This window comes from Canis lupus, chromosome 3, assembly GCF_048164855.1.
Source record: "Canis lupus baileyi chromosome 3, mCanLup2.hap1, whole genome shotgun sequence".
NCBI lineage: Eukaryota > Metazoa > Chordata > Mammalia > Carnivora > Canidae > Canis > Canis lupus.
This window is the reverse complement of record NC_132840.1, coordinates 59,492,458-59,515,667: the sequence shown is the minus strand read 5'-3', so window position 1 is coordinate 59,515,667 and position 23,210 is coordinate 59,492,458. Positions and strand designations below refer to the sequence as shown.

At 38.5% G+C, this 23,210-nt stretch overlaps 2 protein-coding genes across 14 annotated transcripts in view; one reads left to right on the top strand and one right to left on the bottom strand.

The window, feature by feature from the left end:
• ANGPTL5 (angiopoietin like 5) overlaps positions 1 to 23,210 on the top strand; it is a 132,034-nt gene that overhangs the window by 65,348 nt on the left and 43,476 nt on the right. The gene's annotated exons all lie outside the window — the stretch shown is intronic.
• Positions 1 to 23,210, bottom strand: part of CEP126 (centrosomal protein 126) — a 97,497-nt gene that overhangs the window by 49,933 nt on the left and 24,354 nt on the right. For 11 of the 13 annotated variants that reach the window (XM_072821724.1, XM_072821722.1, XM_072821721.1 and 8 more), the window contains exon 3: positions 32 to 177. In XM_072821724.1, coding sequence (XP_072677825.1) covers positions 32 to 177 — 146 coding nt within the window. Of the gene's footprint in view, positions 1 to 31; positions 178 to 11,848; positions 11,912 to 23,210 lie in introns of all 13 variants that reach the window. The other 2 variants (XM_072821726.1, XM_072821725.1) reach the window with 1 other exon arrangement.

Genomic DNA, 23,210 nt, shown 5'->3' with positions numbered 1-23,210 from the left:
CTAGAGGTTGTTGTTGCAGAGGTGAGAGTACCTGCCCTCCTCCGCTGTGAAAGGGGAATATGGGCACGCTGGAACTTTTCCGTGACTTCTTCAAACTTCTCTTTCCTTTGCTGAAGGATTTGCTCTCTGATTTGTTGTTCTCGTTCTTCTTGTTCTTTTCGTTTCTCTTCAAATGCTCTATATTTAATCACAAAGTAGATGTCTGAATTATGGAGTAAGTTTTCAAAATCTCAACAAAGAAAATAGTTTCAAACCAATGATTTATTATATAATGATGTTTGCCTGTTTCAAAACTCTACTTACTTAGAAACAACAAATTTTAGATTAAGAACAGCCCCTTAGCTAAAAATTTTAATGTCTTTTTGTTGAGAATTCCAGAATCTTATCCAGACCTTTTGCAATTAAGAGAAGGCTCTGTAATGAGGGTCTTTCTAGTTTCTGGCAGCCCTGCATGCACATTCCCACCTCCCAAAGCCTGCTGGGGAACAATTATTTACTAAACAGCTATACTATTTTCTGGAATGTGAAAAACTATTTCACTGGTGAAAGAAGCAGCCTTGGAAATTACAGAACAATCAAGATAACACTGTAGATTTTTCTTCTTCTATTAGAACAAAAGTTTAAAATTGGGGTATAGATCCTTTACCTCTTTGGTTAGGTTTATTCCTAGGTATCTTATGCTTTTGGGTGCAATTGTAAATGGGATTGACTCCTTAATTTCTCTTTCTTCAGTCTCATTGTTAGTGTATAGAAATGCCAAATTGGCTGTCATATTGAGTCTAAACTATGCTAAAAATCCATACAATTTACATAAAAAATTTGATTTCCACCTTCTCTTAAAAATATGCAAGATTTGTCAACCCTAGACTCCTATCCACACATGGCTACAAACACCTGTCCATAATCTTTATCAGTCCCTATTTTTCTTAACTTTCCTATTTCATTTATTTCTGATTACCTCGGACGCTTGAGTTCATGTTAACTAGTTTCAACTGTTTAAAAAATTAATTTTGTGGAAAATATGTGTCTGTGTGTGTTTCAATAATTAGTTGCTGGACAATGAGAAGAACGAAGATTGAAGCTGGCAATGACTGGTTAAGAAACTGCTAAGTGGTTCTGCTCTTTGGAATGTATGGGGTTGAGAAGCAGTAAATAAGAACTCTTCATGATTTTCAGGGTCATGGGCTACTATTAACCATCATTCCAAAGACCTTCAGTGGCTGGAGCTTTATTCTTTTTTTTCTCTCTTTTTTAAATTTATTTTTTATTGGATTTCAATTTGCCAACATATAGCATAACACCCAGTGCTCATCCCGCCAAGTGCCCGTCTCAGTGCCCGTCGCCCAGTAACCCCCACTCACTGCCCACACCTCCTTTTTCCACCACCCCTTGTTTATTTCCCAGAGTTAGGAGTCTCTCATGTTCTGTCTCCCTTTCTGATATGTCCCACTCATTTTTTCTCTTTTCCCCTTTATTCCCTTTCACTATTTTTTATATTCCCCATGAATGAGATCATATGTTTGTCCTTCTCCAATTGACTTATTTCACTCAGCATAATACCCTCCAGTTCCATCCACATCGAAGCAAATGGTGGATATTTGTTGTTTCTAATGGCTGAGTAATATTCCATTGTATACATAAACCACATCTTCTTTATCCATTCATCTTTCGATGGACAACGAGGCTCCTTCCACAGTTTGGCTATTGTGGACATTGCAGCTAGAAACATTGGGGTGCAGGTGTCCCGGCATTTCACTGCATCTGTATTTTTGGGGTAAATCCCCAACAGTGCAATTGCTGGGTCGTAGGGCAGGTCTCTTTTTAACTCTTTGAGGAACCTCCACACAGTTTTCCAGAGTGGCTGCACCAGTTCACATTCCCACCAAAAGTGCAAAGGGGTTGCCCTTTCTCCACATCCTCTCCAACATTTGTTGTTTCCTGCCTTGTTAATTTTCCCCATTCTCACCGGTGTGAGGTGGTATCTCATTGTAGTTTTGATTTGTATATCCCTGATGGCCAGTGATGCGGAGCATTTTCTCAGGTGCTTGTTGGCCATGTCTATGTCTTCCTCTGGGAGATTTCTGTTCATGTCTTTTGCCCATTTCATGATTGGATTGTTTCTTGGGTGTTGAGTTTCATAAGTTCTTTATAGATCTTGGATACTAGTCCTTTATCTAATATATCATTTGCAAATATCTTCTCCCATTCTGTAGGTTGTCTTTTAGTTTTGTTGACTCTATCCTTTGCTGTCCCAATAGTTCATTTTTGCTTTTGTTTCTTTTGCCTTCGTGGATTATCTTGCAAGAAGTTACTGTGGCCGAGTTCAAAAAGGCTGTTGCCTGTGTTCTCCTCTAGGAATTTGATGGAATCTTGTCTCACATTTAGATCTTTCATCCATTTTGAGTTTATCTTTGTGTATGGTATAAGAGAATGGTCCAGTTTCATTCTTCTGCATCTGGATGTCCAACTTTCCCAGCACCATTTATTGAAGAGACTCTCTTTTCTCCAGTGGATAGTCTTTCCTCCTTTGTTGAATATTAGTTGACCATAAAGTTCAGGGTCCACTTCTGGATTCTCTATTCTGTTCCATTGATCTATGTGTCTGTTTTTGTGCCAGTACCACACTGTCTTGATTACCACAGCTCTGTAGTACATCCTGAAATCTGGCATTGTGATGCCCCCAGCTATGGTTTTCTTTTTAATATTCCCCTGGCTATTAGAGGTCTTTTTTGATTCCACAAAAATGTTAAAATGATTTGTTCCAAATCTCTGAAGAAAGTCCATGGTATTTTGATAGGGATTGCATTAAACGTGTAAATTGCCCTGGGTAACATCGACATTTTCACAATATTAATTCTTCCAATCCATGAACATGGAATATTTTTCCATCTCCTGTGTCTTCCTCAATTTCTTTCAGAAGTGTTCTGTACTTTTTAGGGTAGATCCTTTACCTCCTTGGTTAGGGTTATTCCTAGGTATCTTATGCTTTTGGGTGCAATTGTAAATGGGATTGACTCCTTAATTTCTCTTTATTCAGTCTCATTGTTAGCATAGAGAAATGCCTCTGACTTCTGGGCATTGATTTTGTATCCTGTCGCACTGCCGAATGGCTGTATGAGTTCTAGCAATCTTGGGGTGGAGTATTTTCAGTTTTCTACGTAGAGTATCATGTCTACTGCGAAGAGGGAGAGTTTGACTTTTTCTTTGCCAATTTTAATGCCTTTATTTCTTTTTGTGGTCTGATTGCTGAGGCTAGACTTCTAGTGTTATGTTGAATAGCAGTGGTGAGAGTGGACATCCCTGTCTTGTTCCTGATCTTAGGGGAAAGACTCCCAGTGATCCCCATTGAGAATGATATTTGCTGTGGGCTTTTCGTAGATGGCTTTAAAGATGTTGAGGAATGTTCCCTCTATCCCTACACTCTGAAGAGTTTTGATCAGGAATGGATGCTGTATTTTGTCAAATGCTTTCTCTGCATCTATTGAGAGGATCATATGGTTCTTGTTTTTTCTCTTGCTGATATGATCAATCACATTGATTGCTTTATGAGTGTTGAACCAGCCTTGCATCCGGGGATAAATCCCACTTGGTCATGGTGAATAATCTTCTTAATGTACTGTTGGATCCTATTGGCTAGTATCTTGTTGAGAATTTTTGCATCCATGTTCATCAGGGCTATTGGTCTATAATTCTCCTGTTTGGTGGGGTCTTTGTCTGGTTTTGGAATTAAGGTGATGCTGGCCTCATAGAATGAATTTGGAAGTACTCCATCTCTTTCTATCTTTCCAAACAGCTTTAGTAGAATAGGTATGGTTTCTTCTTTAAACGTTGGATAGAATTCCCCAGGGAAGCCATCTGGCCCTGGACTTTTGTGTCTTGGGAGGTTTTTGATGACTGCTTCAATTTCCTCCCTGGTTATTGGCCTGTTCAGGTTTTCTATTTCTTCCTGTTCCAGTTTTGGTAGTTTGTGGCTTTCCAGGAATGCGTCCATTTCTTCTAGATTGCCTAATTTATTGGCGTATAGCTGTTCATAATATGTTTTTAAAATCGTTTGTATTTCCTTGGTGTTGGTAGCGACCTCTCCTTTCTCATTCATGATTTTATTAATTTGAGTCTTCTCTCTCTTCTTTTTAATAAGGCTGGCTAATGGTTTATCTATTTTATTAATTCTTTCAAAGAACCAACTCCTGGTTTTGTTGATCTGTTCCACAGTTCTTCTGGTCTCGATTTCATTGAGTTCTTCTCGAATCTTAATTAACTCTCTTCTTCTGCTGGGTGTAGGATCTATCTGCTGTTTTTTCTCTAGCTCCTTTATGTGTAAGGTTAGGTTTTGTATTTGAGTTCTTTCCAGTTTTTGAATGGATGCTTGTATTGCGATGTATTTCCCCCTCAGGATTGCTTTTGCTGTATCCCAAAGATTTTGAACAGTTGTAATTTCATTCTCATTAGTTTCCATGAATCTTTTTAATTCTTCCTTAATTTCCTGGTTGACCTTTTCCTCTTTTAGCAGGATGGTCCTTAACCTCCACATGCTTGAAATCCTTCCAAACTTCTTCTTGTGATTTAGTTCTAATTTCAAAGCATTATGGTCTGAAAATATGCAGGGGACGATCCCAATCTTTTGGTATCGTTTAAGACCTGATTTGTGACCCAGTATGTGGTCTATTCTGGAGAAAGTTCCATGTGCACTTGAGAAGAATGTGTATTCAGTTGCATTTGGATGTAAGGTTCTGTAAATATCTGTGAGATCCATCTGGTCCAGTGTATCATTTAAAGCTCTTGTTTCTTTGGAGATGTTGTGCTTAGAAGACCTGTTGATTGTAGAAAGTGCTATATTCAAGTCACCAAGTATAAGTGTATTATTATCTAAGTATATCTTAACTTTGGTTCTTAATTGATTGATATACTTTGGCAGCTCCCATATTTGGGGCATAAATATTGATGATTGTTAGGTCTTCTTGTTGGATAGATCCTTTAAGTATGATATACTGTCCCTCTTCATCTCTCACTAGTCTTTGGGATAAACTTTAATTTATCTGATATAAGGATGGCTACCTCTGCTTTCTTCTGAGGGCCATTTGAATGGTAAATGGTTCTCCAACCTTTTATTTTCAGGCTGTAGGTGTCCTTATGTCTAAAGTGAGTCTCTTGTAGACAGCAAATATGGGTCTTGCTTTTTTATCCAGTCTGACACGCTGCGCCTTTTGATGAGGTCATTAAGCCCATTCACGTTCAGAGTTACTATTGAAAGATATGAATTTAGTGTCATCATGATACCTATTCAGTCCCTGTCTTGTGGATTGTTCCCTTGGACTTCCTCTTTCTATTACAGAATCCTCCTTAATATTTCTTGGAGAACTGGTTTGGTGGTCACATACTCTTTCAGTTTCTGCCTATCTTGGAAGCTCTTTATCTTTCCTTCTATTCTGTATGAGAGCCTTGCTGGATAAAGTATGTTGGCTGCAGGTTCTTCTCATTTAGGACCCTGAATATATCCTGCCAGCCCTTTCTGGCCTGCCAGGTCTCCGTGGAGAGGTCTGCTGTTAATCTAATGTTTCTCCCCATAAAAGTTAGAGATTTTTGCTGCTTCAAAGATCTTCTCTTTATCTTTGGAATTTGCAAGCTTCACTATCAAATGTCGAGGTGTTGAATGGTTTTTATTGATTTTAGGGGGGGATCTCTCTATTTCCTGGATCTGAATGCCTGTTTCCCTTCCCAGATTAGGAAAGTTTTCAGCTATGATTTCTTCAAATACGTATTCTGGACCTCTGTCCCTTTCGGCGCCCTTGGGAATCCCAATTAAACGTATATTTGTCCTTCTGAGGCTGTCATTTATTTCCCTTAACCTATCCTCATGATCTTTTGTCTTTTTCTTTTTTCCTCAGTTTCCTTCCTTGCCATCAACTTGTCTTCTATGTTACTCACTCGTTCTTCTACCTCGTTAACTCTGGTCGTTAGGACCTCCAGTTTGGATTGCATCTCATTTAATTGATTTTTAATTTCTGCCTGATTAGATCTAAATTCTGCAGTCATGAAGTCTCTTGAATCCTTTATGCTTTTTTCTAGAGCCACCAGTGTTCTAGAAGTTGCAATTCAGTGCTCTGAAGTGGCTTTCTGACATTGAATTGTAATCCAAATTTTGTAACTGTGGGAGAGAGGACTGTTTCTGATTCTTTCTTTTGAGGTGATTTTTTCCTTCTAGTCATTTTGCTCAATGCAGAGTGGCCAAAAACAAGTTGTACAGGGAAAAGGAGAAAAAGAAGAGAAAAAAGAATTGAAAAAGAAAAAAAAAAAAAAAAGAAGAAAAAAAAGAAGAGAAAAAAAAGCAGGTGGATGCGCACAGAAAACAAAAAACAAGGGGGAATATTCTCTCATTCTATATAGTGTAAATCCCTCGACTTCCCCTGAAACTTTCCAGTGCTGCTCAAAAAAAAAATCAAAAACTTGATTTCCCCTGTCTGTCTAGTGGTCTTCTGGGGGAGGGGTCTGCTGTGCTGATTCTCAGTGTGTGCACCTGGGGGTGCTGCTCAGCCCCCTGCCTGGTGCAGGGCTCAGTGGGAGTTGTTTATCCTGTAGGCCACTGTGAGGGTCAGCGGGGGTTGTTTACCCTGTGAGGCCCCAGGAGGAACAACACCCTGGCAGAGGCCAGCTCTCCAGCCTGGAGTCAGCTCCCGCAGTAACTACCGCAGCTCCCAGTCCGCAGGGGCCTGGATGCTCCGGGGGTGGGGGCCGCTGGTCTGCACAGCTCGGGGCTGCCCCGTGGCAGGAGTGTCCTCGCTGCCCTGTGTCCTCCCAGGCTCCGCCTGTCCCGGGGGGAGCACCGGCTCCGGGGCCTGCGCCGCTGGAATCTGGAATGGCGCTCCTGGGGCCGCGCAGCCCCCTCCGCATGGAGCCGCTGCCGGAGCTGCTCCCGGGCCCTTTAGGGAGCCCAGCCGCGGGGTGTGGTGCGCTCTACCCGGGGCGCAGGTGTCTGTTAGTCCCCCTGGGAGCCTGAGGGCATCCCCGCCCCTCCTGGGCTCCTGTTACAACTCCTTGCGAGCGCCTTTCAGTAGGGGAAGATTGGTGAAGCTCGTGCTTCTCTAGGATGGGGCTTTCCAGTCCTGGGGACACTCGCCTTAGCCCGCTCCTCGCAGGGTCCCTCCCCCTTGGATGTTATTTTATTTTTTTTATTTATTATTTTATTTTATTTTATTTTATTTTATTTTATTTTATTTATTTTATTTTTATTTTATTTTATTTTATTTTATTATTTATTTTTTCCATCTTCCTACCTTGATAGAAGCGTGAACTCTTCTCACTGTAGCGTTCCAGCTGTTCTCTCTTTAAATCTCAGACCAAATTTGTAGGTTTTCAGGATGATTTGAAAGTTACCTAGGTAATTTGGTGGGGATAGGTGACTTGGGGACCCTACTCTTCTGCCATCTTGCCCCTCTCTGGCGCTTTATTCTCATCTAAATAACTCAGATTTGGGAACTATAATTCTGTGAAGTAGGACAGATCATCAGATAGTCCTACCCCTGTGGTAGGTAGGAGATAGTGGTGTAGTGTCACAGATAGGCACCCCCAAACCATCTCCTTCAAGAGTCCCCCCAGGGCAAGACAAGGAAGCCTGCTTTCATCACTCAATTCAACTTAATACTGGAAGTCCTAGCCAGAGCAATTAGGCAAGAAGAGGAAATGCATCCAAAATGGAGAGAAAAAAGTAAAATTATCTCTGTTCACAGGTGACATAATATTATATGCAGAAAACTTTAAAGGTTCCACAAATACAGTTAGAAGTAATAAACGAATTTAGCAAAGTTGCAGGATACAAAAATCAATAGTCAAAAATCACTTGTGTTTCTATATACTGACAATTAAGAATCTGAGTAGGAAACTAAGAAAGCAATCTCATTGATAATAGCAACAAAAAGAATATAATGTTTAGGAATAAACTTAACCAAGGAGGTGAAAGGCTTGGACATCAAAAATACAAAACATTGCTTAATTTTTTTAAAAACACACACAAATAAAAAGTCATTCTGTGTTCATGAATTAGTAGGTTTTAAAAAAATCCATCTTAAAATTCATATGAAATCTCAAGTGACCTCCAAATAGCCAAAACTTTCTTGAAAAAGAACAAAGGTGGAGATCTCATACAATAAAGACAAACATATCAATGGAGTAGATTAGAGAGCCTAGAGATAAACCCTCAAGTAGTTGAATGATTTTCCACAAGGGTGCCAAAACCACTTAATGAGGAAGCAACAGTATTTTCAACAAACGATGTTGGGGAAACTGGAAATCCATATGCAAAAGAATGAAGTTGGACCCCTATCTTACTTACAGCATATGCAAAAATTAACTCAAGATAGATCAAATATTTAGACATAAGAGATAAAACTATGAAACTCAGAGAAATACATAGGGAAAAAGCTTTATTGGATTTGGCAATGATTTCTTGGATGTGATGCCAAAAGCATAGTCAATAATAGAAAAAATTAATTGGACTGAATCAAAATTAAGAGGATTTATACATCAAAGAACACTATCAAAAATGAAAGGGCAACTGAGGGAATGGAAAAATATATTTGCAAATCATATATATGATAAGCAACTGACACAGGAATATATTTAAAAACTCCCACATTTGGACAACAAAAATAATCTGCTTAAACAATGGGCAAAGGACTTGAACAGATATTTCGCCAAAGAAGATATACAAATATCAACAAGAGCTTGAAAAGACGCTCAACTTCACTAATCATTAGGAAAATGCAAATCAAAACTGCAACGAGATACCACTTCACACTTAGTAGGATGGCCATTATAAAAACAACAAAAACTACTTATGAGGATATGAAGAAACTACTTATGAGGATATGAAGAAACTCAAATCCTTATATATTGGTGGGAAGGCAAATAGGCAGTTGTTGTAAAAAGGGTTTGGTGATTTCTCCAAAAATTACTTAGCATTATCATGTGATCTGGCAATTCCACTTCTAGGAATATACCCCAAAGAAGTCAAAGCAGAGGTTCAAACAAATGTTTGTATACTTATGTTCCTAACAACGTTGTCCACAAGAGCCAAAAGGTGGAAACAACTTTAGTGTCCCTTGACAAATGAATAAACAAAATGTGGCATACATATAGAATAAAGAGGAAGGAAACTCTGACGTATGCTACAACATGGATGAACCTTGAATACATTTTGCTAAGTGAAATTAGCCAATCACAAAGGGACAAATATTGTCTTATTCCACAATCATATTACCTAGACTAGTCAAATTCATGGAGATAGAAAGTACTAAGGTGGCTGTCAGGGGCTGGGGAGTTAAGTGTTTAATGGATATGGAATTTCATTTGGGAAGATGAGGGTGATGGATGACAATGTGAATGTACTTAGTGCCACAATCACATACTTAGAAATGGTAAATTTTGTGTTATGTATGTTTTATCACCATAAAACTTAGACATGGTAAATTTTGTGTTATGTATGTTTTATCACCATAAAAAATAAAGAATGCCCCCAGATTTTTGACCCTGGGTGTGTTTCCTCAGCCTTATATAACGTACAAACCAAGTGTAGCTCTAAGTTCCTTTATCCCATCAGATTGAACCCCTGAGCCCGATAGTCAGACATAATTTATCAGCATTGTCCACTAGAAATAAAATGTAAGCTACAAATGTAATTTTAAATTTTCTAGTAGCCACATTAAAAAACACCAGTAGATATTTCAATATTTTTTACCTTATATCAAAAATATTTCAAAATGTATCAATATAAAATTATTATAACATTTTATATCCTTTTTGTACTAAGTGTATTTTCATAACTCAGTTTGGATTAGTCACATTTTATAAGGGCTCAGTGGACACAAGAAACTAGTGTCTACTTTCAAAGCCAAGAATCTCTGCTGGTAGGCAGTGTGGTTTTGTGAAGAAGGGAAGGCTTGTATGGAGAGGCAAAGACTTGAAGACAAGGAAACCAGGTTAAAAACTAAGAAGGTCTTTAAAGGGATTCATGTAACTTCATGGTTTTCGCTTAGGTTATAGGAAAACATATATAGTTGTCACTTAATTTTAAACAATTTTTCTGTTTTTAAATAGAGTTTTCTTTAATTCAGTATCTTTCAACCCAGGACATTTCCTCTTCACCAAGAGTGCTGGGAACTTCTGGAGGAGTTCTGATTGTCACAATAATTACGGTGGGCTACCAGATTTCAGCTCCCCTGGACCAGGGATGCCAAGTGTTACAGAATGCATGGGGCATTTCTATCCAAGAAAGAATTATTCTATCCCAAATCCCAAAGGTTCATCCACTCGGCTCTTGGCAATAGCCTCGTGTGGTGGAGTCCTGGAGAACAGTGGACCAGAAGGCATTTAGACTTCTGCTTCCACACATGCAGATGATCAAGGGGATGAATCCCAAAGTTCTTGCCAATAATTAGAGGCAAGCCCCAACAGAACGGGGTGGAGGGGGGGATGGCTAGGGTTAGTTGGTGTGGAGGAATAACACTGTGTGAATAGTTAGAGCGGGAAATAAGATAAAAACTGACTTCCCTACTCCTGCCCTTGGTTCCCACTAGATTAGAGGAAGCTAGCCTTTGAGGCAGGAAGAAGATAAAAGCTCAAGCTGCACATGAATCTTAAGACACCTAAGTTGCACATAACTGGAGAATTGGGAGTTGGGAAAAGAAAAATAAAATATATGGCAGACCATTCATTTAATGTAGCCTTTGAAAAGAGAAAACACAGAGGCAACTAAATGGAAGCATGAACTGAACATTCCACTTTCCGTGAGGTGGAGGGGGCTGAGGTGCACTCGGCAAAAGCTGATAGAGTCAATGGAACAAGCTCTGAATTCAGATGCTCTTACTTGACATTAGGACAGCAGTGTCTAGGACACCAATACATGATTCCCTCCTATGGTAGCTCATGTCCAAAGACAGTCGCAATGAACCATGATTATACAGTCCTCTCTGCTTTAATCAGCCTGGTCCTGTGACTCTCTTCTAATCAATAGAATTTTATAGAAGATGCTAGATTCAAAACTCTGCAGCTTCCAACTTGATCTTTTAGCATGATTGCACTAGGAAAAGACAGACCTATGTAAGAAGTCTGACAACCTTGAGATCACCACACTGGTAAGTCCAAGCCAGCTAAAGGGAGATAGAGCATGCCTCCAACTGTTCCAGTCACCTGGGCCCAAGCACAGAAATGTGACCAGAGGCCATCGTGGAGGCCCAGCTCAGCAGGACCTTCAGATGACACTGCTTACAGCAGAAATCTCAGTGCAGCAGCATCAGACTTCCAAGTGAGAAGCGACCACCTGAGCCAGGGAACACACAGAACTGTCATACATCATTGTTTGAAGTCACTAAATTTTAGGGTGGTTTGTTATAAAGCAGTAAATAACCAGAATAATAACTTCAAACCAATTTTTCCCCAGTTAACATTTATTTAGAGGGGATGAGGACAAATCTTTACCTCTCATGTTTGAGGATGCAGCAAATCATTGTATAAAACTATTACATCTTTTTTTTTTTTTAAATAGAGTCTGTTTCAGTTTTTTTTTTTTTAATTTTTGTATTTTTTTTCTAAAGTACCATTTCACTGGTAGTAAGAACTACTGGCATTTATCTAGTTAGATAAGAAGGAAATCTTAGCTGATATGTACTACTGATTTATTTTTAGTGATGTCTCTGGGATACTTAACAGATTCTCCCTGGCCCGGGAGAATGTTTTCTTTAATGGCTGATATGGAGCTAACTCTAGACAAAATTATATACCTATGAGTTTGCTTGAGAAATCCATGGCTGCCTAAATGCTTAAGGGAATTTGGTAAATAGTGATTATGTAAACCTACCTCTAACTCAGGTATGTGCAGTTGTTCAGTTGTATCTTTTATCCGAGTCATCAAATTAAGACACTTAACATTTACATGGTGTAACAGACACACATATACAAAAAGAAGCAGAGGTTATTTGTTGTTTATTATCTCAGAACAGGCAAAATGAATGAATAACCATCCCATGGGTATTGTAAAGATAAGAGATCCTGAAAAGATTCCAGAGAGGAAGGAATAACAATAAAAAATGTTACACATTATCTATTATTATTATTATATGAGAGATAAAATGTAAATGATTTCACAATGGTTTTATCTTAGAAAATGTAAAATAGTCAATGTGTGAGGACTTGTTACAGTTTGAGCATTTAAAAGTGAAAAACATAGAAAATTATTTTAAAAAAGAACCAAACGCAAATTTTGCAATTGAAAAGTATAAAATCTGAAATAAAAATTTTACTAGTAGGTGAACAGCAGATTGGGGATACCAGAAAAGAATCTGTAAACTTGAGGACAGAGTCACAGAAATTATCTAACCTGAGAACAGAACAAAAAAGATGGAGAAAGATACATAATAGCTTTAGTGACCTGGCGGTAACTGAATAAGTGGTCATTGCTATGTGTAAGTGTACAGTATATGTGTAATTGTAGTCCCAGGAATAAAAGAAAAAGAGTGAGGCAGAAAACTATGGCCTAAATTTTCCCAAAATTGGTGAAAAAATATTAAAATTACAGATGAGAGCAGCTTACTGAACTACTAAGATAAATATCAATAACACAGACAGCGGCAGATTTTAGTCACATTGCTGGAAACAAAGAATAAAAATAACATCTTCAAAGTCGTCACAGAAAAAATACTGTACGTGGGAGCGCTGCACCACCAATGACTACTAACTTCTCCTGAGAGGCATGGAGGTCAGCAGGCGGTAGAGCGGCATTTCAAGAGTGCTAAAGAAAATGGCTGTTAACTCAGAATTCTATATTCAGTGCAACTATCTTCCAAAAACAAAAGGGAAATACATTTATACTCAGATAAACCAAGACTGAGAGTGTTTATGGACAGAAGTCTTGCCATGTAGGAAGGGCCACAAGTGAGTTCTTCTGGCTAAAGGGAGATGAGCCCAGATGGAAACAGAGACCTAGAGACAGCAGCAAACAACAGCACAAACAACAGATATGTGGGTGAATCGAAAAGAGGATGTTCTTCTCTTTGTCTCATTGGTAAAGAGATACCTGAAGGTTTAATACAGAAATTACAACACTATTGTGAACTTTATCCCCAGCAGATATAAAGGACGTCAGCATAGCAGTAGGAGAGGCAGAATTACAAAGTTGACGGATCCTTATATTTATGTGAAATGGTCCAATTATAACTCTAAATAGTTAGGAATGAATATTGTAATCTCTAAAAGAGCCACTTAAAAAAAGTAAAATTGAAAAATCTTTTTGACTAACTAAAAAGGGAGTCAGGAAAGGAGGAAAAAAACAAGAGGAAGGATATATGGAATTGATTGAAAACAAAGAGTTAAAAAAAAGAAAACAAAGAGTTAATGATAGATCCACATCAAACTGTTTTAAGAATGATTACTAAACATGCCATTTGCTTTTGGGAGATAGTTCTCTATAAATACTTCATATTTAGGTATAGCCCAAGTCTTCTGAATGAAGGCATTCACAGGCAAGTTAAAAGTGTTTGTATAAAGAGACATTCCAGGATAGTAAAGCTTAGAGAGCTCTCTCATCCTGGAGACTGCGTGGGGGGTGGGGGGGGGGAGGGGAAGATAAAGATCTCTCTCCTTTCCTTCTCCAGAGAGCACTTACATTCCAGGGTGAAGATAAGGTCTCTTTTTCTCTGGAGAGGAGGATGGGCAGCAGCCATGTGTAAGGTCAGAGTTCTCACATTTTATGGTTCTCACTCTGTGTAGAAACCATCTGGCCCTCATTGCATTGTCCTCTGGGGACATGAGATATTTCCATGACAATACACAGCCTTTGTCTTTGAATGAGGGGGTTTATTTTCTTTCAGCCTGCCACAGCATAGATGAAATCAAGGTAAGCTAAAATCATTAGCTTGCATGTAGGTCAGAATCTCAGATCCTTTCCAGCTCTTCAGTTTCTGATTTAGCACTTGCCAGACTGAATACCCAAAGTAAGATCCAAGAAGATTTCCATAAACACAGACAGGTTGAAAGCAAAAAGATGGGATGCTGGGAGACATCTGACCAAATTAATATCAGACACAGGAGGCTTTAAGACAAGGAGTGTTACTAGAGATGAAAACAACATTTCATAATGATAGAAGGATCAATTCATCAAGAAGACACAAAATCATAAGTATGAATACACCTAGTAAGAGATCTTCAAAATATATGAAGCAAACACAGAACTAAAGGGAGAAACTGATGAATACACAATTATGGTTGCATACTGTAACAAGTCTCTTGATAATTGATAGAACAATCAGATAAAAAAATATCAGTAAGAGTATATATTTGAACAACACTATCAACTACCTTGACCTTGTTGATATTTATAGAACAACTATTTATATCCAACAATTGCAATATACATTCTTTTTAAGTATAACTTAAGAAATCTTATATTGGGCCATAAGACAAATGTCAATGAATTTGGTAAGATTTAAACCTTACAGAATATGTTCTCTCATCAAAAGAAATTTAAAACAGAAATCAATTATGATATTTAGAAAAGCTCAATAACTGGAAATTAAAAAAAAACATACTTCTAAATAAGCTACAGGTTAAAAATCAAAAGGGAAGTAGCAAAGCAAAATGAAAATGCAGCATATCAAATTTATTGAGGGCAGTTATTGAGAGGGAAATTTATAACCTTAAATGCCCATAGTGGAAATGGAGAGAAGTTTAAAATCAATGAGGGATGCCTGGGTGGCTCAGCAGTTGGGCACCTGCCTTTAGCTCAGATCGTGATCCTGGATCCTGGATCCAGGATCGAGTCCCCCATCAGGCTTCCAGCAAGGAGACTGTTTCTCCCTCTGCCTATGTCTCTGCCTCTCTCAGTCTGTTTCTCTCATGAATAAATAAATAAGTCTTTAAAAAAAATAATAAAATCAATGATTTTAGCTCCCATCTTAAGCTGGAAGATGTGCCAACTTATTCTAAAGTAAGAAGAAGGGACATCTGGGTGGTGCAGTCAGTTAAGTATCTGTCTTCAGCTCAAGTCATGATCTTGGGGTCCTGGGATCAAGCCTTGCATCGGGCTCCCTGCTCAGTGGGCAGTCTGCTTCTGCTTTTTCCTCTCCCTCTGTGTGCTTGCTCCCCCACTCTCTATCTCAAATAAATAAATAAATCTTAAAAAAAAATAAAGTAAGAAGAAAGGAATAGGGAGATATAGTAACTGGGTGATGGGCCTTAAGGATGGCATGTGACGTGATGAGCACTGAGTGTTATACTATATACTGGCCAACTGAATTTAAATTAAAAAATTTAAAAAAAGAAGAAAGGATTAAAAAAGAAAAACTAATGAAATAGTAAACTAAAAAATAGAGACCACACAGACTAAAGCTGTGTATGAAAATTTTAGTAAAACTGATAAGCTCCTACCAAGAATGATGAAAAAAAAAAAAAAAGAGCAATGAAGAAAAAAAAGGCAAACAAAAATAATCATGTTCATGAATCAAAGACAGGATATCACTATAAATACCGTAGACAGTAAAAGAATAATATGAACAACTTTATGCTAATGAATTCAACAACTTAGATTAAAATGGACCAATTTCTTGAAAGAATCAATTTACCAAGTTGACAAAGAAAAACATGAAAAACTCTAAAAACTCCGGTATCATTACCAAATGAGAGTTACCCCTGGAAGGCAAGGTTGACTTGACATTTCAAAATTAATCAGTGAAATTAACCACATTGATCAAATAAAGAATAGGTATAATATTCAATGCATGTTCATGATAAGAACTCTCAGCAAACTAGGAATGAGAGGAAACTTCCTCAATCTGATAAAGGGCATTACCCAAATCTGTAGCTAGCAGCATAGTTAACAGTAAAATAGTTAAATACTTCCCTCCAAAGGGATAGAAAGCAAAAAAATCACTCCTATTGCTTCTATGTACCATTACACTGGAGCTCCTGGAAAGTTCAATAAGGCCAACATAAAAATAAAAAGTATATCAACTGGAAAGATAGATGCTAAACTCCCTTTATTTGTATATAATATGATTATACAAATGTAATATGATAAAGAATTTATACAGCAACTCCTAGAACTAATGAGTGAATTTAACAAGTTCTCAGAATACAAGGTCAATATAGAAAAATCAACTGTATTTCTACATAAAACAATGGAAAATGAATTTCAATTAATCCATTTATAACATCACAGAATATGAAATACTCAGGAGTTACGTAACAAAAGACATGTAAGAACTTTCCAATAAAAACCAGAAAACACTGCTAAGAGAAATTACACACACATGCACAAAGATGAAAGAGGAAAGGAGAAATACACTATGTTCATGGATTTCCTGTATTATAAGACTCAATATTGTTATGATATCAGTATTGTTATGCTATTGTATGTTCACAATAATTCCACTCGAAAACCAGGCAGGTTTTTTTTTAAAAAATATTTATTTATTTATTCATGATAGACATAGAGAGAGAGAGAGGCAGAGACACAGGCAGAGGGAGAAGCAGGCTCCATACTGGGAGCCCGACGCGGGACTCGATCCCGGGACTCCAGGATCACGCCCTGGGCCAAAGGTAGGTGCCAAACCTCTGAGCCACCCAGGGATCCCCGGCAGGTTTATTTATATGGAAAAGCAAAGATTCCTAGAATAGGCAAAACAATCTTGAATTAAAACTGGAGGGTGTGCATTATCTTATTTCACTATAAAACTGATTCTCAACGTGGGGGGCGGGGGTGGGCAATTTTGCCCCTTCCCTCTCAGTAAACATTTGGCAATGTAATTGCCGCCACTAGGGTGTGCTACTTATCTAGTAGGTAGAGGCCAGGATGCTCTTACAATACACGAGTAGTCTCCTATAACAAAGAATGATCTCACCCAAAATGTCAAGTGCTGTTGACAATGTCTGTCATAACGCCACAAAAATCAAGGCAAGAATAAACAGACAAATGGAATACAATATGGAATGCAGAAATAAACCCTCACATACATGGTCAACTGAAGTTTGAAAAAGGTGGCAAAGCCACTAAATGTAGAAAGGAATTTTTTTTCAACAAATGTTGCTGGAACAGCCAAATCAACTTTTAAAAAATGAACCCCAACCTTACATGATACCACATACAAATAATTGAGATCGATGGTAAACTTAAACCTAAAAGCTAAAAGTATAAATTTTCCAGAAGAAAACAAGAAAACACCCATCATAATCTTTGAGTAAACAAAATGTCTTAGGGAGTACACAAAAAGCACTAACTACAGAACAAAAAATTGACAAACTATTCTTCATCAAAACTTGAAACGGCTTTTTGAAAGATTTCATTAAGAAAATAAAAAGGCAGGCCACAGATTAGAAGAAAATACTTGCAATATATATTTCTGACAAAGGAACTATATCCAGAATATATAAAAAAATCTTACAACTCAAAAAAGAAGACAAATAATCCAATTTAAAAAGGACAGTATATTTGAACATAGATGTTAGAAAAATCATATGAAAATCACTAATAAGGGAAGTGCAAAAGTAGCCATACCTACTATATGGCTAAAAATAAAAAGACTGAGTAGGAGAGTAATGAAGCAACTGTGAACTCATGTATATGTAGATTACTGGTGGGTAAAATGGTCTGTCCTTTTGGAAAGCTTTTTGACAGTTTCATATATGCAAAACATACATGTACCCTAGGATCTAGCAATTCTACTTTTACTCAGGGAAAATGAAACATATGTCCATAAAAAGATGTCTTACTAATTGATTCTCTCATGTTTTATAACTTCAGCTTGAATTATCTTTCAGCCAGCAGCTTTATTAATAGCCCTCAATTAGGCTATTGTCCATCAATAGAATTGTCCTTCTATTGTCCATGAATAGAAGAATGGATAAACAAATTATGATATATCCTTACAATGCAATTTAAAAAAAGGACAAACTACTGATGTATGTAATAACACGGATAAATCTCCACATTAGTGAAAGAGACCACTAACAAAAGTGCAAGAACTGGCAAAACTAATTCTAATGATAGAAATTAGAACAGTGGTTGCGGAGGGGTGGAGATTGACTACAGGGATTTGAAGGTAAGGTATATATATGCAAGGGAAGGATAATGACAAGCCATAGTAAGCAGCTCAGTTTGAATACAAGTGAGAATACAAGAGACAGGAACAACAAAGAAAGGATGATAAGAAAAATGGACTGGGGTGGGGTCTTAGAACTGTTAAACTCAGGTTACTAGAGGAAGTGACATGGAGAGACGGGAGGTACAAATCAAAGATTGAGATTCCTGAAATTGAAATTTTGGAGGTGGAGGAATAATTGGTAGTAGTTGAGATGAGATGCCACTGAATGGGTAAAGTTCAAGAAAATGATGGGTCACTATGATGGATGGATGATCTATGAAGATATTCAAATTACAAAGAATGATCACTGAATAGTGGTAAGGAGGTAAGAAGAGCCAGGTGCTAAAACTTTCAAGCAATGACACAGAAGATCTACAGATCACTGTAATAATGAGAGGCAGTGGTGAACATTATAGTTAAATAGCATACGTTTTATTTATTTATTATTTATTTATTTATTTATTTATTTGATAGCATATGTTTTATTTTTTTTTATTTATTTTTATTTATTTATTTTTTATTGGTGTTCAATTTACTAACATAGAGAATAACACCCAGTGCCCGTCACCCATTCACTCCCACCCCCCGCCCTCCTCCCCTTCTACCACCCCTAGTTCGTTTCCCAGAGTTAGCAGTCTTTACGTTCTGTCTCCCTTTCTGATATTTCCCACACATTTCTTCTCCCTTCCCTTATTTTCCCTTTCACTATTATTTATATTCCCCAAATGAATGAGAACATATAATGTTTGTCCTTCTCCGACTGACTTACTTCACTCAGCATAATACCCTCCAGTTCCATCCACGTTGAAGCAAATGGTGGGTATTTGTCATTTCTAATAGCTGAGTAATATTCCATTGTATACATAAACCACATCTTCTTTATCCATTCATCTTTCGTTGGACACCGAGGCTCCTTCCACAGTTTGGCTATCGTGGCCATTGCTGCTATAAACATCGGGGTGCAGGTGTCCCGGCGTTTCATTGCATTTGTATCTTTGGGGTAAACCCCCAACAGTGCAATTGCTGGGTCGTAGGGCAGGTATATTTTTAACTGTTTGAGGAACCTCCACACAGTTTTCCAGAGTGGCTGCACCAGTTCACATTCCCACCAACAGTGTATGAGGGTTCCCTTTTCTCCAGATCCTCTCCAACATTTGTTGTTTCCTGCCTTGTTAATTTTCCCCATTCTCACTGGTGTGAGGTGGTATCTCATTGTAGTTTTGATTTGTATTTCCCTGATGGCAAGTGATGCAGAGCATTTTCTCATATGCATGTTGGCCATGTCTATGTCTTCCTCTGTGAGATTTCTCTTCATGTCTTTTGCCCATTTCATGATTGGATTGTTTGTTTCTTTGGTGTTGAGTTTAATAAGTTCTTTATAGATCTTGGAAACTAGCCCTTTATCTGATATGTCATTTGCAAATATCTTCTCCCATTCTGTAGGTTGTCTTTGAGTTTTGTTGACTGTATCCTTTGCTGTGCAAAAGCTTCTTATCTTGATGAAGTCCCAATAGTTCATTTTTGCTTTTGTTTCTTTTGCCTTAGTGGATGTATCTTGCAAGAAGTTACTATGGCCGAGTTCAAAAAGGGTGTTGCCTGTGTTCTTCTCTAGGATTTTGATGGAATCTTGTCTCACATTTAGATCTTTCATCCATTTTGAGTTTATCTTTGTGTATGGTGAAAGAGAGTGGTCTAGTTTCATTCTTCTGCATGTGGATGTCCAATTTTCCCAGCACCATTTATTGAAGAGACTGTCTTTCTTCCAATGGATAGTCTTTCCTCCTTTATCGAATATTAGTTGCCCATAAAGTTCAGGGTCCACTTCTGGATTCTCTATTCTGTTCCACTGATCTATGTGTCTGTTTTTGATAGCATATGTTTTAAAAGAGCTTGGGGACCAGGGCATCCTATGCCCACACTGGCCCACATCCACTTTAGCTCTGGCTATCCCATTAGGGTAGTCACAGCATAGATTGCCCTGGGACCCCCCAGCCCATGCCAGCCACAACTCCAGTCTGCCAGTCAAAGTCACCAGGCATGTACAATCTACAAAAGGGACAACGATACACAAGACCATTCCTACAGATTTAGATTAGTTGTTCCACCTAATTCATAGAATCAAACACGGAAAGTCAAACAAAATTAAGACAAGGGGAATATGCTCCAAGTGAAATAACAAGACAAAACCACAGAAAAAGAACTAAATGAAATGGAGATAATAAATCTACTTAATAAAGAGTTCAAAGTGATGGTCTTCAGGATACTCACCACACTGGAGAGAAGAGTGGATGAACTCAGTGAGAACTTTAACAGATAGAAAATATAAAAAAGAACCAATCAAGAGTCAAAGCATACAATAACTGAAATGAAAAAAATATACTAGAAGACTAGAAGCAGGTTAGAGGATGCAGAAAAATGAATCAGCGATCTGGAAGACAGGGTAATGGAAAACAAAACACCCAAGCTGAATAGCAAAAACAGAAGGAAAATAAGACAGCTTAAAGGATCTCTTGGACAACACAAGCAAACATACTTGTATCATAGGGATCTAAGGAGAAGAGAGAGAGAGAAAGGAACAGAATGTTTATCTGAAAACAGCTCAATACATCTGAATAGCTGAAAACATCCCTAACCTGAAAAAGGAAACAGATATCCAGGTTTAGGAAGCAGAGAATTCCAAACAAGATGAACCCAGAGAGGTCTATACCATACACATAATAAGTAAAATGCCAAAGATGAAAGACCAGGAGAGAATTTTAAGGCCGCTGGCTGGTATTTTTCAACAGAAACTTTGCAGTCCAGAAGAGAGTGACAGGATATATTCAAAGTGATGAAAGGGGGACACCTGAGTGGCTCAGTGGTTGAGCATCTGCCTTTGGCTCAGGGTGTGATCCCGAGGTCCTGGGATCAAGTCCCGCATGGGCTCCCTGCCAGGGGTCTGCTTCTCCCTCTGCCTATGGCTCTGCCTCCCTCTCTGTGTCTCTCATGAATAAATAAATAAAATCTTTTTTAAAAAAGACAAAACCTTAGAACAAAGAATATTCTACTTGGCAAGGTTATCACTTAGAATTGAAGGAGAGATAGGTTCCCAGAAAAACAAAAATTAAAAGGGTTCATCATGGGCAGCCAGGGTCGCTCAGGGGTTTAGTGCTGCCTTCAGCCCAGGGTGTGATCCTGGAGACCCGGGATCAAGTCCCACTTCAGGCTCTCTGCATGGAGCCTGCCTCTCCCTCTGCCTGTCTCTGTCTCTCTCTGTGTGTTTCTCATGAATAAATAAATAACATCTTTAAAAATAAATAAATAAAAGTTCTTCATCACTAAATCGGCCTTATGAGAACTGTGGAAGAGACTTCTTTTAGTGGAAAAGAAAAGGCTATAATCAGAAGAAAACTATAAAATATATATCACAAGTAAAAGGAAACATACAGTAAAGGTAATAAAGCAATCACTTGTAAAGCTAGTATGACATTACAAGACAAAAGTAGTAAAATCAATTATATCTAAAAAGTTAATTAAGGGGATTCGCAAAATAAAAAGGATGTAAAATATGACAACATATACATAAGACACGGAGAGGGATATAAAAATGAAGTCCTTTTATAATGTGTTTGAACTTAAGTGACATCAACTTTATAATATAGACTGCTATAGGGCCAGCCGACGTGGCTCAGCGGTTTAGTGCTGCCTTCAGTCCAGGGCATGATCCTGGAGACCCGGGATTGAGTCTCGCGTAGGGCTCTCTGCAGGGAGCTTGCTTCTCCCTCTGCCTGTGTCTCTGCCTCTCTCTGTGTGTCCCTCATGAGTAAATAAATAAATAAAATCTTTAAAAAATATATAGACTGTTATATACTCAGGATATGAAATCTCCCCTAACCACAAGACAATAACCTGTAACAGATACAAAAAATAAACAGAAAGCCAAGCATAACATTAAAGAAAATCAAGGGCAGCCCCAGTAGCCCACTGGTTTAGTGCCGCCTTCAGCCCGGGGTATGATCCTGGATACCCGGGATCAAGTCCCATGTCAGGCTCCCTGCATGGAGCCTGCCTCTCCCTCTGCCTGTGTCTCTGCCTCTCTCTCTCCCTCTCTCTCTCTCTCTGTCATGAATAAATAAAATCTTAAAAAAAAAAAAGAAAATCAACAATCACAAGGAAAGAAAGCAAAAGAAGGAACAGAGAACTCATAAGAAGAACCAGAAAACAATGAACAAAATAGCAGTAAGTACATATCTATCAATAATTAAATATAAATGATCTAAATGCTACAGTCAAAAGATATAAGAAGGGAATCTCCAAGGGAGAAGGAAGATTGAGGAGTGAGGGTTCGCTGCCTCCCCTTTGTGCTATGGGGCCAGTTCTGTCACAAGGGAAGGTTTCATCAAGTGTGACTATCCATCTCCCTCCCCACCAGTGTCAAGAGCATACGATCAGTCTGAGCTGTAGTAATAGCTCAAAGGATTTGATATCAGAAGTTCTTGGGGAGGACAGATAGACCTCACCATCTTCAGCTGAGGAAGACACACTTTTATTCAGACAAGTCCCATTTCAAGGGCTCAGAAACAGGCCCTGGCCAGTGTGGCTGGAACAACCTGAGGCATGCAGTGGAAGATCCAGTGGGAGAGGCAGTTGTGGCCACCCTGTGGCCATCTAGGAAAGCCTCATAAGCAAAGGTGATTTGGAAGATGGTAGAGTAGAGGGTCTCCTCAGCTCACCTTATCCCACAGATACATCCTGGTGACAGCAATGCCAGTCAGTCAACTAACCTTGAAACCCACCCAGAGACTGGCAGAACAGACTCTCCACAGTTAATGGTAGAGTGGAGGCCACATCAAAAAGGGTAGGAGGGGTGGAGACACAGTCACTAACCAAACTCCCAGGGAGACTAACCACAAAGGGGAGGGACACCACAAGCATCAGGAAGGGAGAGAGAAAGACCCCACACTAGGCGCCTCAGAGAGAGGGGCTCTGTGCTTGGAATGTTTTCCCAGCACAGAACCCCTATCTCTATAACATTAGGTTTTGAAACCCAGTGGGGCTTAACTTCTTGAGATTTTACAATCAATGGGGCTTAACTCCGGGTACTTTAAA